Raw genomic sequence first — 19,248 nt, 5'->3', positions numbered from 1 at the left:
TTTCTAGTAGGCCACATCTGCTCCATAAGCAATCGCTGGCCCAATCTTTCGAAATATATTCACTGTTTAAATCAAGTCTAGATAATTTTTTCTGTGACTATTAACCCACCGTAACTATTTTGTTGGAAGGACATTTAAGACATAGAAATATTGTCTTACAGCATTTATGGCTTACATTATACTTTAAAACAGATTTTAGGAGCTTTGTCTTTCTAAAGAAGAAACCTTCTTATAAGTGAGCAGTAAGGGAGGATCTATTTTGTCTTCTGTGATAACAGTTAATATTCAGCTGCGTTTTAAAAAATGTTGGGATTATTATGTTGTTGAAATAGACATAGATCTGTGTTACTTCAAATCTTTGTCTGAACTATGTATACATTTCAAGTAGGAAACCTTATACTTGCTAAATTAGCACCTAATTTCAAATACTTTGGAAAAACAACAATTGTATCTTTATTTGCACTTGTGTAGCAAAAAATTAAGTCAATTGCTAAAAGTGATACAGAGAAGATGCATTTCTATGGCATTAACAACACGTGTTTGGCTTCACGCATCCAAACCTTCTGGCTGTGTAGAACAGTAATAATTTAAGTATTTTAAACTATTGTGGAGGCTTTAAATGTCAATGAAATAAATGACTTGTTGGTAATTATTAGAAGCAAAACCCCCTCTACTTCAGCACTGTAGCAATAAACACAAAGCACTCACTTCTGACTAAGGGTTTGTATGTTTTATGCTGTGGTTCGGATATTCCACATGTGACTTAATTCTGGGAACTGTATATATGTATTTGAGGAGTGATTTGTTTTCCCCTCATTTTTTTAAAGGCTTAGTCTTTTTTTTCTGTTGAAACGGGTGCGTTGAGGAAGAATTTCACGGGCCCTGGCCGCGGCGGGTGCTTCCCCCCGCCATCCGCGGGGCTCTGTCAGCGCCGGCAGGACCGGGCGCTTGGGCTTTTGGGGAGTTTTTCGTGAAAGCGGCAGCCAGAGCTGGAGCCTGCCGGTGGAGTACAGGTAACCGCGGCACTGGGGGCCGGGGGAGGGAGGGCAGCAGGACGGCAGCTGTTCGCCACAGCCGCCCCCCAAACGCTCCCGAGGGTTTTGAGAGGGTCAGCTGGTGCCCGCCGCCCTTCCCGCCCCTGACGGGGAACTCGTCAGGCGAAGCCGTAACAGCGCTGCTGACGGTTGCCTGGCGGCCACCCCAGGGTAATTACCGCGCTCCCCGCAGGCCCCCCCCGGGGCGCGGCGGCTCGGGGTAGGCGGGGCCCCGCCGGAGCCCGCCCCCGCCCCGCCTCTTCCTCCCCGGCCTGCGGCGCGGCGGGAAGGGCGAGAGGCCGCCGGCCCCATGGAGCCGGTGCTGTTCGCGTGGGTAAGTGGGTGCTCGGCGCGGTGAGGGAGGCCGGGGAGAGCAGGGGCCGCCGTCTGCCCGGCGGCCGCGAGGTGGCGGCTCTGCCCGTACAGCGGCGCGGCCCTCAGGGGGCGACGGGCGGGACGCGGAGCTCAGCTGCTCGCCTTCCCTGGGGCTGCTGCGGGGCTCGGGGCGCCGGGGCCGCGTGCGCTGCTGCTGGCCCTCGCCTCGCTTCCCTGGGGCGGCCCAAGGTTCCCCCTCCCCGAAAAAAAATAATGCTGCGGTAAAGTTGTGGTGAGTCGCCCCTCATCGTGGCTCATCGGCTCTTTGCCGCTTCGCGAGGAAGCCGGGAAGCTGAAGACTTGCAGTCCCGCGGCTTCCCCCCGCCGAGGGCTGTCCTGCCGGGGCTGAGCTGCGCCATGGCCCGTGTCCTGTGCGCACCTCCACGCACAAGGAGGTGTCGCCCCGGCTGCGTGGCGACCTGCTGCCTCCACCGAGGCGTGGGGGACGGGTGTTTCACTTCAAGTGCGTGGCCTGGGGTGAAATCCTGAGCTCTTCGAAAGAAGTAAGACTTTTTTTTTTTTTTTTTTTTGTGGTTCATCAGAACCGTAATTTTACCTGATGAGCTAAGGGGGTCTAACAGCCATTAAATGGGTATCTCTTTTCCTTGTTAGCTCATTTTGCTCTGCAGTAGTCGTGTTTGGTAATAATCTATCAGTCTTGGAAGGGTAAATGAAGATAGGTATGTTAGCGTTAGGATAGACACTTGTGTGTGGCTTGCAGTTCCTCAGGCACCTGTTTTCTTTCTGCACCTTATCTCAGCTTGCCTGTTTTTGAAGACTCATTTCAAGTTACAGGCTAAAATAAGAGCTTATGACAAGCCTTCTAAAAAGAATTACGTCTGTTAAGTAGTAACACACTCTAAAGCTGTCTACCAGTAGTAGTGACTGTGAGACAACAAGTTGATCTGTCTGTTGAGCTCAAATCCTGACATCTCATCCACCTGTTAACTATGGGCTGAGGCAAGCAGATAGATGCTTTTGTCTGAAATGTTGTTTCTGTAGGTACAAAATGTTTGTTGCTAAATATGTCCTTTTAAGATACACCAGGTGCTGCACTGGGGGCGGGGGGGGGGGGGGGGGGAGGGAGGGTAAAGAGCAGATAGGCGGGGGGGGCACAGGTGAGGTAGGGAAAGTCCCCCTGGGGATCACCAGCTGGGGGCAATGTGGGTGTTGAGTGTTGCTGTTACTGCAATGTGTGGGCTAGGAAAGTTACTGAATCCACCTTTGTGAATGAAGGTTGCTGTTCAAACTGGTGGATGCTTAATAGAGCTTAAATTAGCTAAAAAATTTCCTGACACGTTACCACATTGTCAGTGGTTGCTTTCTATGATTGGTTTAGAAGCTATAATTTTGTACTTATAAATTTATAATAATCGTAATTGGTATATTTTCATTTTGACCACTTTAAGTTAAAAGACTTAGTTAATGAGGGATAAGTGTTTCTGCTTTACTTGTTTAGGTTCCAGAATAAGCATGTCTTTCTGATCTCGTTTTGGAGGTGGACTGCCAGAAAGCATTGGCATGAATAAGATCTTAGGGATGAGTGGGAATCCTCAGCATTAAAACTAAACAGGTAGTAATCATCCTGATAATGAGGCTTTCCTCCTTAGTAACTGTTAGCCTGCAGTTAAAGTCTTACCAGGATATATTCTGGTATGTTTCTTAAAATACTGGGGTTACAAGGGCAGCCTTAACGACAGCAAATTTAGGACAGTCCTGGTCTGTAATTCTGGGGGTCCTGTGTCACAGCAGTAAGAATGAAGATTGCCATTTTAGGGGATTTTCGGGAGCAAATACTGGCAGGTTAACCTGCGACATGTCCCCGATAAGCTTGTTAGCTCTTAGGAGCAGATGCGTATCTCTTTTTAACACATTTTTTAAAAAGTTAACATTTTTTTGTGTGTATTTGAAGGGTGCAAACAGCCATGGACAACTTGGTCTTGGTCATAAAGAGGATGTGCTGGTACCTCAGTCACTGAAAGATACTTCCTGCAAATGTCAAGACATTAAAAGCATTACTGGAGGAGGGGGACATTCTGCGGTTATCACTGGTAAAAACGTTGCACTTGCAAGGAGTGTATGACTTCTAAACACATTTTTTTTTTTTCTTCCCCTATGTTTACCTGTTGATTTGGTGCTACCGCCTATCTGCGGCTTCTGTTTCTGAGCAAGTACCAGTTCTTAGTTGCAAAACAGGATTCTTCCATGCCAATTAACTCAATGTTTGGGGGAAATTGGGGAAATTCCTGGTTTGCATATACTTTATGGCTATGTGAGGACTGTTTCTTAGCCTGTTTCATATCACAGCTTTTCATACAAAGCAACCGATTTTTCTGTATAGAGGATGGGGCAGTGGGAGGAAGGGGTCAAGTGGGAGGTTATTCAATCTTGAGAAGTTTTAAGGTAAGGAGCAGAAGATAATGTCTGGTCTTTGAAAGGTTCTGCTGTATGCTGTAGCTAATTATGGGAAAGAAAGGATACAGACAGATGTGAACGGGATGAAAAACTTCATTGTGGATCTTAGTGAGAGGTGCCTGTCTTACCATATGAGTTGTGTCCCTTGACAAACCCAACTCTATATAGCTGTGCTTATTCAGAGGTGTTTCTGATGCATCAGAAATATCTGTTTCTCTCTCTTTTTGCTTGATTGCAGTGCCTAAAATGACACATAATCACTGTCGTTATTTGTCACAGGATCTCATGGCATGTACGCTTGTCTTTTTAGTCTGTGAAGTGGAACGTGATTTTTTTTGTTTGTTTTGTTTTTTCTTCCAGGTGTGGGAGAACTCTTTGTATGTGGCCGTAACAAAGACGGGCAGTTGGGATTGAATCATACAGAGGATGTACTGCATTTTACTTTGTGCGCTGCCCTGTCCGGCTTTTGTGTAAAACAAGTTGCTTGTGGCTGGGATTTTACAATCATATTAGTAGGTAAATCTGTCTCTGTAAGAGCTGGAGAAATATGTTGATGTAGAGAACACGCTGAAAGTTCCACATTGCTATTGCTTGTGCGATGCACAGGCACTCACAGGTTTTAAGCTACTTGCCTTGCAAACTAAATTACTCCATGTTCCATGTATCCCAGTGAACTTCAGACCTTTACTGAACACGATGTGTAAGATCAGAGCCTATAGCCTCAGAGACTTTGGAACGGGACATATTAAGTCCTTTTTTGAGCTACTTGGCTGTGATATTTTGCTTGTTAGAATGTTACACTGCTTTGGTTTTGCTCACAGATTTACTGATAGGGCTCTAACACTTCATTTTGCAGGATCTGGCCTAGTTCTGTCCTGTGGGTCTAACTCTTTTGGACAATTAGGAGTTCCTCAAATATCAAGTCCGTGCTTGATTCCACAGAAGATTGAGGTAAAGATTTAAAAGGAATTGTGCTTCAGAGCTCTGTACTTTATATTGCTTCCAGCAACTTACAAAGGTTGTCTGACCTCAGTGGGCTTTAAGCCAGACTCTTCAACTATTTTTTATAGAGTCTATCTGTTAGAGTAAACTTACAAAGTAAAGGACCGAAGATGGTCGTTGACCCAGAAATGAGAAGCTAAGGCTGCTTTTCTTATTGTACAAAGAAGCTACCCACTTCTAACAGAAAGTTGTCCCTTTCCACTACGGTTTATAACATTTCATAATGTATTTCGATAACATCTGCAGAACGAGTCTGATGCTTAGATGATGTGAAGTAATACTAAAGGTAGTGAACCTGTGCAAATTTACTCCAGCTGAAGTTTTGCCTCAAGTTTGCAAGAGACTAGGTATGTTTTGCTACATGAAGAGTACGTGCCTTCACTGTATTTTGTTGGAGGTTTTTGCTTAACAGCTCAAAGGAAACCAAAATGAGCCGACAATAATCCACCCCTGAAAAAAACAAACTGCATGACGGAGTTCAATAAAGTTAGCTATGCCAATTTTTTTGATCTATTGCTCTCGTGCTTCTTGTGCAGCAGTTTAATTTTTAAGTACGTGTTGTTTTTTTAAGTGTATTTATAACTGCCAGAATTTCTTCCCTCAGATGAGGACTGTAGTATTATTTCTTGGCTGTTAAAACAGTTAGATAAAAAAAAGCTTTGTCACTCCCAAAATAATAGAAATGTTAGAAAGTATGTAGCTGCAGGAAAACTGGACCTGAGAGAATAAACTTTAATTTTATCACTTTTGAGATTAAAATGATTTTTACTTTTGCATGTAAAGGAACTGACAATGACAAGTACATTGACTCGCTTCTTATCTAACCTCCAGTATTTACCAAACAATATCAACTTCCAAGGAAATAGGATGGAAAGTTAGATAATTTCTCTGTTGTTGAGTATCTTCAATTGTAAATGCTAAATGCTGGACTTTGATAGCATAGCTCATATTGTTCCTGTAAGTCATTTGGAATTCTATGGTGATATTTGTAGGTGAGGCACTGCTGAGTTTGAGTAGGGAGCTCGGAAAGTGCCCCAAATTAATTGCTTTAAAATGTTTTAAGTAGTAGATACTGAGACTTCTGTAACATGAGAAAAGCTTTCCTGTTGTTGGCTATAAGCCTAACAGTTTAAATAAATTCCTCACAGGAATTCTAATTAATCCCTAATTTACACTGTAGTTTCTTATTTGGAGGACACTAATGAAAGTCTTTTCCAGCCACATGACCTCTCATGTCTAATGAAAGCAATAACTTCAGAGCAGAAAGGATTCTCAGACAAGAAATTTAGCCTCATGGCTCATGCTGGATACTCCTTTGCTTTTTTTAACGAAGGAGAGGAAGGACAGCTGATCCCCTAGGTAACCCCTAGTGAATGGGGATTAACTCACCTGATGTTTCTGTATTTTGATGTTTCCTGGGAGCATCATTCCAGTATGGTGCCTTGAAAATGGTAATATTGATAGTGCTAATCTGAATCTGTGTCCTCCCTGACCAGGTGGACCATTTGTTTATCTGGAATATTTTCTCTTTTGGTTTGTGTCCTGTTAAATGCTTGGGCTTGATGCCATCTGTTTTAAATAGTGTTACATCTGTGAGAAGAATAATAAATTTGCAGAGTACTCAGAAGTGGAGAAGTGCCAGAATTGTGCAAACTTATGTCACTCATTTTATGCACACGTGACTTGGTATAGTCTTCTTTTGCATGATCGTATTGGGCAACCTTCAGTGGTGTAGGTGGTACTATCAACTGTATTGTTTGTGATCAGAGGACTTGGTAAGACTGAACAGCTTGATGGAACTTATTACTGCTTGTCACTGGTATTTGCTGAGGAGGTTTTGGTGTAATTCTTGAGGAACACTGAATTAAAAATTAAGAAATAAACATATCTGTATCGCCAAGAAGGTTCCTTTTTTCATGTGAGGATATTGATTGTGGCTTTTTATTTATTGCCACAAAGCTGTACATCCAGTTGCTTTGCTTGATTTTTTTTTTTTTTTTAAAAGATGTTCCCACTAATTTTTGTTGGCCAAAACTTACTTCCTTGGTGATACAAGGTGTTGATATGCATTGTAACATGCAGGCTGGAATTGCAAGAACTATTTTCATAGCGTTCCACTTCTGTGTTTGGCATATTTTGCTTTTAGAGGCACTAAATACAAAAAATGACTAAAATATATTTTTCTTCTACTTGAGTAGTCTCTCAAAGAGAAGGTGATGGATGTTGCTGCAGGACTGAGACATGCCCTTGCTGCTACAGGTAAATATGTCATCATTCTTGTATCATTTCAGTAACAAATGAAATGGAGTTTTAATGGCTTGGAGGAGGAGACGGGGGAAAGAAGATGAAATTTATTTTAGATTCTATTTATTTTTTTTTACAATTGAGGAACGACAAACTACACACGCTCTTTTATTTTGGTTTAATTTTACATGAACTTTAGTATGGGTTCCAGGTAGTGGAGTCTAGCTGAAGATGCAAAGGAGATGCTTGGAAGAAGAGTGGGATCTCTGGTGCCTGTATGAATACTGGGAATTAAGCTTCCCTGAGTTTTGCGCTCAGTGGACATCTTGATTCAGGGTTAGGTCAAGTCTCTGAAAGGTCCCGAGGAGAAGACGAGTGACTTTACTCCCTCAGTGTGCTGGACTGCACAAACGAATTAGCATGAAGAGAAGGAAAGGGCTGAGAGAGTGCAATGAACTTGTAGTAATAAATAAATTGTGTCAGTTCCTGAGGCGCTACAGCTACGGGACTTCTGTTACTGAGTCCTCAGTAACGTCCTGATATAGGCCTCAGAGAGCTGAGACAGGTTGCTTAGTAGCTTCTTAGTTTTCCTGCCTGTATGAATGAGACTACAACTGTTTGCTTGATGACTTCACCAGGGTTATCCATATATTTATGAAGTATGTTTTTGACATAAAGGTCTTTTAAAGTGTAATTTGAATCAGTGAAAATTAAGTGAATGTACCTTTAAAACTAATTAATTAAGTTAAGTGATTTTGTTGGTGGTTGATGTGTTTTAATATCTTCTATCTGTGTTTACTCTGGAAAGAGAGCGGTTTGGTGTTTCAGTGGGGAACTGGCATGGCGTCTCGGGCAAAGCGTGCAAACCAAGGAAAAACCCTCCCCCTGTTCTTGACAGCAAAGGAGCCCTGTGAAGTAACAGGTAATCCAGGAATCTGATTCCTTTATAAAGGTGGATAGAGCAGAAATATAATTTGGAGTGACAGGTAGCATCCTTTTATTATAAAGCCACTTGGTATTATAAACATGTAGTGGAGTATCTGAAGGGTAGAATGGGCATACAAGGTCACAATCTATGGGGGGAAATGATAGTGAGTCTTGCAATGTCTATGGCCCAGAAGCAGATGCTTTTGTTATAAAATTCATCATCATCCTGTTACACTTGATACAGCTCTGTTTTATGTCTATGTATGAAATGATATCTGCTGTACAAATTTTATGAGACAAACTTTTCTCTAGGCCTGGAAGATGTAAAGGTGAAGAGGGTTGCTGCAAGCTCCTATCATTCCGTGTCACTCACAGGTAGGCCTTAGGTATACAAGTGAAAGTCCTTGTCTCGGCCTATAAAGGTTTTTGTGCTTTGGAAATGTTTGTCAGTTTTGGTTAGACTGGTAAAATTTGGTTGTTAGTGCTGGTTAATTGTTTCATAGTAGTTTTGGATTCTGAGAACTTTCGTTTTTTTAAGAGCTGGATTCATGTTTTGAATTCTCTGAATTCTTTGTGTTTTTTCTTGGGGTCAGGTGTGACTTAGCCCTTATGAGTAAGTAAGGGTCTGGGCTCTTTACTTAACGGTTAGAAACTCTGAAAGGATTTGTGGAAGCACATGGTTGGGTAAGTCTCTGGAGCTGCAGCATGATGCTGCATTGGGTAACTCTGGATGGGTGAGTGCTGGAACCAGTGCAACCCTTTGTCCATGAAGAAAGGGTATGTTAAGTGGTTGTCTCAAGAAAGACTGCTGTGGCTATCCTGCTTCTGCTACGTGAGCTAATGCCTCTGCATGGGGCTGTGCTGTGCAGGGACTTGAGATGGTCTGGAGCTATCTTAGGTGGCTCTAATATAACCGTGTGCAGATCTGTGTGAGGTAATGTAAGAACATAAGGCTTATTTAAAGCAGTAGGAAGTTGCTTCAATCACTTAGGCACTTCCATGATGTCTGCCATCGTGTTCTTTGATCTTTAGGCAGTGCTCCCATGCTGGGGTATTAAGTATCTAGTAATAAAAGTCTAATAAAGATTTTTTTTTTTTTTTCTTCAGACTGGGGGAAGGGGAAGGAGAATAGCTTTTCATGCTGTAATCTTAAAGTTTTGAAGTGTGGAAAATATATTGAACCTTATGAAGACAAGTCTTTGCCAAACTTTATAGGAACAAGTTCTTAGCAAATATGCAGCCATCTGGTACCTTTGTCACCATTAAATGGAGCACTGGAGTATTTGCTTATGCAGATCTACAGAGATTTAGTTGTATGGGAGATGTTACAAGATGTAAATTATATTGAATTCTGAGATGCAAAATGTATGTGCGATTAGTGAAGAAGAACTGTAAGGACAAATAGATCTACTTTAGCTAATTAGCACTCTATTTAGAGAGCGAACAGATTATTCTTTCATGCTTTCGCTTTTTATTTAAGAGAGCAGTCTATTTGGCAGCAGGGGGACCAAGATTAACAAAGTAAGTGCCAAAGATTTTAATAATGTGATGCTATTGCTGCTCTTCATCCTGCAAGATACTTGTTATTACTTAAAATACTTTGTATTTTAAACATACTTGATATAGTAAAGATCCTACTGCAGGGCGTAGTATTTAAATGGGGATTTCTTTCTAGGAATCTCACACTGTGATGCAATTTTCTTTGGCTCTGTTTCATGAGCCACCTGTTGGTAGGATACCAAACACCTGCGATCAGGCAGATTTTTGACCCAGGCAGGGTTGTTGCAAATGTGAATGGCAGTTCCTTTAAAAAAAGGATCATAGTCTACCTGTATCCAAATGGGTCTGAAACCTCCAGTGATGGGAATATGGTGCTAAGTCTTGGTGTCTAAGTTTTTGTTAAAACCTACTCAAAAAATGAGATAATGGTTGAGCATATGACATTTCCCAGGGTAAAGGAAATGCACCTTCTGGATGGGAAAAAAAGGAGGTGACAGAGGCAGTGCATGTTAGTTGTGGAAACATGAGTGGCCATAATATTTTTCTTTGTTGAAACAAGCTGTTTCTGTCACCTCTTTTTTTTCTCTCCAGAAAGTGTATGTACTTCACTCTGGGAAGGAATTTATCAATTTTAGTGGAGAATTCGAATGAAACAATTGCTTGATTTGTTTTTCCTTTCCATTTCAGTGGTGGTGTTTTATTGAGGAATGTGGGAAGTCCTGCAGATGACTGTCAATAATGTGTAACTTGACGAGTACTGGCTTTTTCCCCTCCCTTCCTTCTCTCTCGTTTTTCACCAGCAGTACTATAGTGGAATTCTCCTGGCTCATTCTTTCTGTTACTGTTACCAAACTGAGATCATTAAATATATTGTAGCCTAAGTCCTACTTTATTTTTTTTTCTCTGAAAGATTTACTTACCTCATGCTGCTTGTAAAGACTTCAGTGCTGACCTGAGACTTCCAGAAGCCTTGTATGTTGTGGATGTGTGCTCCGAACGATTCCATGTTGCAAATTATATGGCTTCCAGTCTTTCTGGGCCCATGATCATGTACTTCATGTGTGCAAGATTTATTTCTTATGCTTGCAGCTTGTACAGGGTGGCAAAGGACCTCAGGAGGCCTGATGCAGCTCATGTTCTGTTAAGTGTTTCTTGTGGATTATAGTTTTTTAACATGGAAGCCTAGAACCTGGGTGGAATGATTTTGTGCTGAAAAGATTGAACTAATGATATGTAATATCTGCAGAAGGACTCATCTGAACAGTCATCTTGTTACTGTCAATTGGTTGTTAGGCTGTGAGCAACTCCAACTCGCACCAGTGAAACATATGAAGCAACGTGGATGTTTCTGTAAATATAATTATCCCTGTGGGTGGAATCCTGGAGTGTGCACTTGCACAAATGCTTATTTTAGAAAAGAGGTGGGGGAAGACAAGTAATTACTTACAGAAGTCTCTCATTAGTTGTCTAGCATTGTTTTGAGGCATGATAATATTTTAATTTTGCCTTGCGATGGGTGGTACCTGCTTTAGTTGTATGTTCATAGCTGCATGTCACATTCCTTTAGGAAGTGACTGAGCAAGGTGAGGCAAAGAGCATTAGACTGTCCTTGCTTTGGGGGATTTATCGAATTTGCTTAAGCTGAAGAAGACAGAAGAGTTATGAGCAGAGCTAGGAGTCTGTAGCTCTTGTAGAGAGGCTGGGAGGCTGTAATGCAGAGCAGGAGCAGCCAGCCAGGCTTTGAAGAGTCCCAGATAGTGGAGGGGGAGTTAAATTATTTGCTTCAATTCAGAAAGTTATTTACTGGACTGAATCAAAGCTTTGGGATGGAGGTAAAAGCTGGCCTGCAAGAACAGACTAGACTGAGAGGGACTGCTCAGTGAGTGTCCCCAGGATACTTTAATTTTTTTTTTCTCAGAGAAGTTCACTACTGTGGTTAGTTTTCTAATAAAACTTGGCCTTTGCTATAAACATCTTTCAGTCGTCTTTGAGAGGCTCACAGTAGAAATGAGGTCTAGGCAGTTTGACCTGAAAGCTCTCGTTGTTTCAGGGAGTTAGTGTAGCCCTCAGAAAATGGGCTATGTTTTTAAGGCCCTTGCAAATATTTCTGATATCCTAGTTACAGTGTGCACGCACATGGTAAAGAGTGGTAGGAAAAAGCATACAGTGAAAACACAAATTGAATGAAACATTGTTCTTTCCTTAGCATCACTGAGTTGAGACAGAGCCTGTATCTGGTGGTGTTCTATGTATATCACTTTCAACAAATTTTACTTCTCTGTGTATTGTAGATGAAGGACACCTGTATGTCTGGGGTAGCAACAAACACGGGCAGCTAGTGAGCAAAGAGATCTTTCTTGTTGTGCCCAAGAAGATTGAGACTCAGTTTTTCTCACATGACAAGATTGGAGCAGTTTGGAGTGGCTGGACCCACTTGGTGGCACAAACAGGTAGGATATCTAAAAAGCAGCAACATATGGCACCAAAACAGTAAATTGTCTTTATTGCATGTTCTTTCTTTCTGATACTGGTTGGACGCAGAGTTTTGCAGTTTCACCTGAGCAGCGGTTCTCTTGAAAATAAGGACAGACATCCTTTGGCTTCTGTCCCTGAAGTATTATTGTGCTTCTAGATCGGAGGGCCTAGCATCTTCATAAATGCAGTAGCACCTGCATATACATACTAGAGGGATGCAGCCTCTGTGCATCATCAGGTTACTGGTATATCAGAGTATATATGAGCTTCTAAAGATCATTCTGCTGGGTGAGTTATGACATCTTCTTTGGAAAGAAAAGAATTTGGTGGAAAACTTGCTTTGGAAAGTAGAGAGGTAGGAAAATATGGCTGCAGCTTCCAAGATACGTGACTATGTTTGACAGGAAGATATGGGCAAAACTCTCATTCAGAGCACAGGAATTAGGGAGGGGGGAAGATAATCCTGAGCAAACATCTGTCTTGAAAGGCATGGGGGCATAGATATGTACCATTCCCAGGTTACCTGAGTGTTAGCTAAGGATCTTAAGAACAGGCATAGCCGAGAACCCTCTGCTTCTGCCTTCCCATTTGAGAAGACACAGTCTCATTGCAGTAAGTGAAATAAATTATATGGCTTTGCACAACTGTACTAACCTTTCTGTACTTCAAGAGTGAGCTTAGCTTTTTGTGCTGCTCTTCTTTAGTAAAGTGTTTTAAGGACAAATAAAATCGTGTTCAGAAGCAAGTCAATAAACTAAAAGCTGGTTTGTGTGTGTGTTTGTGGTCAAACCCAGAAAATATTGAGAAAAGGTTGGTAAAAAAAGGCATCATTAGACTTGAAAAGCATCCCCTGAAGATGAAATGAAAGAATATTTTATGTTGAAGCTGTACCTTCCTGGGAACCTTTCCAGTGAGGACAGTGTGAAAGCTTGCCCCATGCAGAGGGCTGTAGGGTTAGATTCTTTCCTAGGAAGAGATGAGGAAGGTTATGTAGTAATGACATGCATGCCTAAAAGGATGGTTGATCTGATGAAGGTCACTTGAATGCATTTGTGGTGGTGTTCTGTTGTGAAATGCAAAGGCAGAAGAGAAAGGTAGATGGGATGAAAAGGTAAGACAGACATCTGAAACTATTTTGTGGTGTTTACGTGTGAACAGTCTGTGCTATTCGCTTCTCCTGTTGCACACTGTGTGGCGTGATAGTTAAGACTAACAAGAGGATGAAAGTCTTCCATAGAAGAAACAGAACAGTCAGTTATATTAGCAGGGGTAGCATATGTGCTTTTCTGCTTTTGCCTTGTATAAACTACCGGGTGAGGAGATGAAGAGCAGATGAAAGCATTTTTCCTAGAATCATATTGGAGATTGAATAGCCTATTGGTCTGTCAGGATACAACCTCTTTGTTAGGAGAACTGCAGAAGGGGCCACAGATCTGTTACTGATATTTACTGGGTTCTGTAATTATGGGTATTGGTTCAAGGAGTGCTTAGCCTTCAGCATGGGTAGTTTTATTTAAATGGAGTTCTTATATGCCCAAAGGTCAGCATGGGATTAAGTGTTCTATTAAATTGGTGCTGTAAATCCTGAAACAGTCACGCAGTAGTCCCTTGCTCTGTGAGAAAAGTGTCTGTTTTAATTACCGTATACTGTGAACTCTTGGTGCTTAGAATTTGGAGGGATGTGATGCATGACTAGAAAAACAAATTCGTTAAGCATTCTGTTTCATAGCATTCATTGTTTGACATCAAAGCACGAGAGGAATGTCATGTAAAAAACCTGCATTACTCTAGCTGCTCTCTTAGCTATTTAAAATAAATGATTGAACTCTGATTTTTAGAGGATACTATATTAAAAATTTCAGAGCTGCAATCAATGCTACATGCTGCTTGGAAACTTTTCAGGTGGAGTAAAGGAATTTATCTCAAAATGTATAATTCTTGAATAAAGTGCTCAGTGCCATTCTCACTGGAACAGAAATGGTAGAAAAAAAGAGATTAGTCAGGATAACCTAATTTTTAAAAAGAGGGTCTTGTCAACATGGTTTGCTTTGCTTCACTATTTCTTAATAATGTGTACCCACTAAGTAAAACTTCCCCGAAGTTTTAGCAGCTTTAATGTTTCACTTCGTTGATATTTATCCGTGGCCATTACAGGAATGAAGTGAATATTTTAGTAGGCGATTTTAAGAAGAAAAAAAAAAAAGTATGTTGAGTGACTAGCAGGGATTTTTTTTTTGTGAATGTTTGAAAGGAATTTAAATATAAATAGGCTGACTTTTTACATCTGCATTAGAAAACTGGCCAAGCGATGCAGTGGCATAAGTTATTGCTGAAACTGAATTTTGTGTATTTAGAATTTTAAATCTCTTCGAAAGTCAGTGGACTTGAACCTAAATCATCCAGAGTAAGATTTTGAATGGCCTTTGGCAGCCTCTAGATCCAATCAGAATCTCATGGGATTTTCAAGGGTTGCTCAACTACTAGACAGTGTGAACTAAGCACTTAACGGTTTCTGAAAAATCATTCACTGCCTGTGATTAAACTTGCAGCTAAGTAACTGAAAAATGCAGCCCACTTGAAAACTTCTTCCTGCATGCAGTTCTTCCTCCATTATTTTTTATCTCCTTCTAGCAAAGGAGGAAATGCTGCTTCAGTTTCCTGGTGCTGAAGTCACGTAAACCAGTGGTCTCCAAACTTTATTGATTGTGCACCCCCATCAATAAAATTATTTTTTTGAGCACGCACCTCCAATATATGTATACTTATTTATTATAAATTATAGAATCATAGAACAGAATAGAATCATAGAATCATTGAGGTTGGAAAAGACCTCTAAGATCATCGAGTCCAACCGTCAACCCAACACCACCATGCCCACTAAACCATGTCCCTAAGTGCCTCATCTACACGTCTTTTAAATACCTCCAGGGATGGGGACTCCACCACTTCTCTGGGCAGCCTGTTCCAATTTATAGGCATGTACTACTGTAATATGTTATGCAAACTATAAAACATGCACAATAGAAATTTTAAAAAGGATGAGATTGGGTTGACGGTTGGACTCGATGATCTTTGAGGTCTTTTCCAACCTTAATGATTCTATGATTCTATGAAAGGTGAAATAAACACTACTTAAAATTAGTTTATTAACTAAATTAAAACCACTAATAATTTATTAATAAACTTTAAAAATTATTTGTTATTTTCTTCCTGCCCTCCAGTGGATTGTCTTGCACGCTCCCTGGGCTGCATGTACTCCACCTTGGAGACCATGGATATAAACAATTCCTGCTCACTTTACTCTGGAGAGTTCCACAATTAGTGGAAAGGAAGCAAAAAAGAGTGATTTTTGGACATGGAGAAAATGGAAGGAAGGGATATTGTAGTATGATGCTTCTCTGTTCATTGTGGAAGGTAGGAATATACTTTGGAAAGATATTGCAGTGTATAGGGATTTTGCTGCATGAAAGAATGGATAAGTTTTTTTCCAATAGTCTTACCATGATGCAAAATTTAATAGTTTAACATTTATGTTACTGTATCTGAAGTCTGGTGTTGTGTTTTCCACAGAAGGTAGTGGAATTTTAATAGACCATTGCAAACACTTAGAGTTCTGTTTGGATTTTTTTTCCCAGAACACTAATCCTGGTCAGAGTAGTAATAATAAAACATTCATAATTGCAGCTGCGTTGGCAGTAAATTAAAACTTTTCTCATTGGAAAGACACAGGAAGAAACTGGGTGGATAAAAGCTGGACACTCTATTCATGCATAAATTCACAAATTCTGCCATTTCAAAATGACATTTTGATCTTCATCTGCCAGATGAGCAGTGCTTGACTGCAGAACTAATGGAACACTGAAAAGTAAATGAGACAGTGATGTTGTTAAAAGCAACCATCTGGAGGAATGGTGGGCAGTTTCATGGATGCAGTGGTTTGACACTTTAAAAATGAGTCCAAGCAAGTTACCAACTTCGTTATCAGAAAAGAAGGAACACAGCATAAATATTTTCTTCTTCTGTATTAAGCTTTCCCTCTTATGTAAACTAGCCTGTTTTAAAAGACTTGCTTTGTTTTTCCTTCATGCTATTGGCAAAATTTTGCATTGTAACCTAAAGCAAAACACACAACTTCTTAAAAAATTTCTTCCCCACGCTGTCCTTACAAGTGATTTTAATTGCACCTGAAATCACTTTGATACCCGCATCTCTTTCATATGTTATATTCTACCTCATTCAGCAACTGTTCTGAAAGTCCTGTTTCCTGTTGTTTCTCTTCAGAGTTTGGTCAACTCACTTTTCATTTGCTGTTGTTTCTATCATAAAGCACTTCAGATCCAAGAAGTTAATTCCTGAGAAATGAATTGCTTGACTTAGACATTAAGAAATGTTTTCATAGGTTGTTGTTTTTCATCCTCGCCCTTAACTAATCCCCATCAGCTCCAATTCTTTATTTTTTTAATCATAGGGGTGTCTTTTGGACTATTTCCATTGTACACAATCTTACTGTAAAATAACTCACAAAATCCTTCAAGACAGACCACTACTTTTTTCTGCCTTGATTATTGATTCCTACAGAGGACAGACAAACAATTAGGCTTTGCGGCACCACTAGTACTCCTTCAAAATAAGTTATATTATTCTGCTACTAGCGATGGTCCTAGTCGATGATGGTTGGTCCAAAAAGATTAAGGTTGAGAGACCCTGGCTGCTTTTTGCTCAGGTCTCTGATGATAAGATACGAACTTGTTAGTGTCTTTGCTTTAGTTGTTATTTTCTGCATGAATGCTTGTATCAAGTGACTTTCAGGCATTTAGGACAGGGCAGTACTGTTATTGCTCTATGTGAAGGACAGACCAGATGCATTCTTCTGGTCTCAGACTCCAAGTGCAAGTATAATTCTCTTCAGGCAACCGCTCTGTAAAATGGCTTGCTTCCTTTCCAGCACTCTGCTTGATGGCACCACTGCAGTATAGGTGATATAATTTTTTAATACTAACAAGCAGCTGTCTTGCATTGCTCTGCTTAACAATGTCAACTTTAATTTGTGGTCCTTATCAAGTTGATACAAACTCTTTGAGGGTAACTGCTGAAAGAGAGGTTATTGCTTAGATCGTTTAAAAGAGAACTAAGTTGTGGCTTTTAAGTCTGAAGATGTAAATTAGGCTACTTTGGGAAATGATAGAACCAATCTGACTTGAAGGCAAACCTAAATATAGCAAGAGAAGTCTGTTCAAGACTTAGAGGTGAATCATCAACTTCAATTCAAAACAAATTATTTTCTTTTTAACTGGGATGCCTAATAAATACGCTTTCTTGATCTGGCCTGTTTTATTATCTAAATATTCTCCTGAATACATTCACTAATCTATTTTTCATGTATTGTCACATGAAATTAGGCCTTGTTTGAGCTCAGATAAAGAATTCCAAGCTCTTTCACCCAGAAGAACTTACCTTTAAAAATGCAGTTAAAATGGTATTTCTGCTGGCTATGCAAAACTGCCTACAGCTAAAAAGTCTTGGAAGAACAAAATGCCTTGACATAGTCTGAATAATATTCTGAATCCTCATTCCAAATGTGCATCTGAATTTGTGCATCTTTGAACGTCCCTTGACGTCATGTCATTTAGGCCACATAAAACCACTCTGAAGTGGTCTGACATGTTAGTGATCTACATGGTAAAACAGAACCCATATCCTGTTTTTTCTGAAGCAAATGAAAATGTGTCCCTTCAAACACTGAGAGCAGACCGAGGGAATATTTCTATACAGCTGGTCTGAAAAGGAGGCTTCCTGCTGTAATTGCACTTGTACATGCTTTCTCTGATGCCAGTCACTAGGTAAAACTATCAGGCTTTGCTGGTAAGTGAAGCAGTAGATGTGGTGTAACTGCAGGGAGGTGAAGTGGAAGGACGTTGCTCTCTGGCACCCAAGCAGTGTAGTTTCAGCCCACTAGAGGTCCTTTCCAGTTTCCTTTTGAATCAAGACTCGGCAGCCTTCCTCATACAGGAAAGCATACTTTCTTTGCCTTGAATTTTTCAGCAGCTCCCTAGGACAGCAAATACGGATAATTTTTTTTTTTTTAAATACTCACCTGTGATACCAATAAGGCATCTGTTTTATGGGAACTCTCCTTTCCTCTTTTTAGCCACTATAGCTGTCAGTCAAACAGTTTGAAACTGGAGCCCCTGACATTCTTTTTAATGTGAGGTAGCTGTATTTCATTTGATAGGATGCTGGGTTTTGGGAAAACAGGTAAAATACTAGAAATTAGCTAAATAAAAAAACTGTGACTTGATAGGAACCCCCAAACCCCTTTGAAGCAGAACCTGCAAAATGAGCATTTAAGAAAGAAAAGCCTTTGTCCATCTGCCTTGAGCTAAGTAAACTCTAACTAAAATCTCGTAAAGGCGCTTGCTTTTCTATGGTCTTGGTTCTGTGGTTTTGCTGTGCATGGTCATTCTTACCTCCTCCTTACAATGCTGTAAGGAGATAGCGTGATAATTATTTTTAAGCAAAGTTTGTACAAGCCGATGAAGTAGGGGTTGATGAGAGCTGTGTGGTATGTTAGTTGGGCAGTCTGTTCCTGGCTGGCAGCCTGCTGGGGGACAGGGAATGTACTAGCTCTTCCAGGTTTTGGGGTGAAATTTGTGGCAAGTTTGCACTCAGTGGATGCTCTGAAAATTGAAAGGTGTCTGGGAGAGCACATGTGTAAAGTAAAATTGAGCATTCGCTTGATGTTGTATGGATACATATAAGATTTACAGGTGTGGAGTCAGTATTTAAGTTACTTAAGGATGTTTAACATACCTTAATCTTACATGTGTTGAGTTCATATTCTGAATTGGATTAATATTATGTTTTTCCATAGACACACAAAGGTAAGTAAGTACTTAAGCACTGCAAAATACACCTGTATAAACTATAAAGTGTTCTGGAAATTTATTTTCTGTGAATACATCAATGCAGAGAGTTGAATTTTGTTAAGTAATTTATATGAAAGGAATCTTTTCTTATGGCAGAAAGTTACTTTCCAGTCATGAATCATTCCATTAATGCAAAAACTTTGAGGAAGACACAGTAAAGCTAATGAACTGGCGCACAAAAATTTTTGTTTTTTCTCAAGCACTACAGTTTGGGCAGCCCTGTGATAGCTTTTTCTTCCTATTTGAGGAGGGAATGTCCGCACTAGACAGAGCTCCTCTTTAGGTTAATCCTGTCCTTTTGAGAGCTTTGAAGGCAGATGTCCAGATTCCTCACATGGTCTTAAACTGTT

At 40.5% G+C, this 19,248-nt stretch overlaps 1 protein-coding gene across 5 annotated transcripts in view; it reads left to right on the top strand.

Moving 5' to 3' along the window:
- The first annotated feature begins 1,313 nt into the window (after positions 1-1,313).
- SERGEF (secretion regulating guanine nucleotide exchange factor) overlaps positions 1,314-19,248 on the top strand; it is a 169,502-nt gene continuing 151,567 nt past the window's right edge. For all 5 annotated transcript variants that reach the window (XM_076344114.1, XM_076344112.1, XM_076344111.1 and 2 more), the window contains exons 1-8: positions 1,314-1,368; positions 3,322-3,460; positions 4,185-4,340; positions 4,681-4,775; positions 7,025-7,085; positions 7,879-7,992; positions 8,310-8,372; positions 11,789-11,947. In XM_076344114.1, coding sequence (XP_076200229.1) covers positions 1,345-1,368; positions 3,322-3,460; positions 4,185-4,340; positions 4,681-4,775; positions 7,025-7,085; positions 7,879-7,992; positions 8,310-8,372; positions 11,789-11,947 — 811 coding nt within the window. In that variant the 5' untranslated portion in view covers positions 1,314-1,344. The remainder of the gene's footprint in view (positions 1,369-3,321; positions 3,461-4,184; positions 4,341-4,680; positions 4,776-7,024; positions 7,086-7,878; positions 7,993-8,309; positions 8,373-11,788; positions 11,948-19,248) is intronic.

The sequence above is a fragment of the Aptenodytes patagonicus genome, chromosome 7 (assembly GCF_965638725.1).
Source record: "Aptenodytes patagonicus chromosome 7, bAptPat1.pri.cur, whole genome shotgun sequence".
Classification (NCBI taxonomy): Eukaryota; Metazoa; Chordata; class Aves; order Sphenisciformes; family Spheniscidae; genus Aptenodytes; species Aptenodytes patagonicus.
The sequence above is the reverse complement of the archived record's forward strand: the minus strand, read 5'-3'. Positions and strand labels throughout refer to the sequence as shown.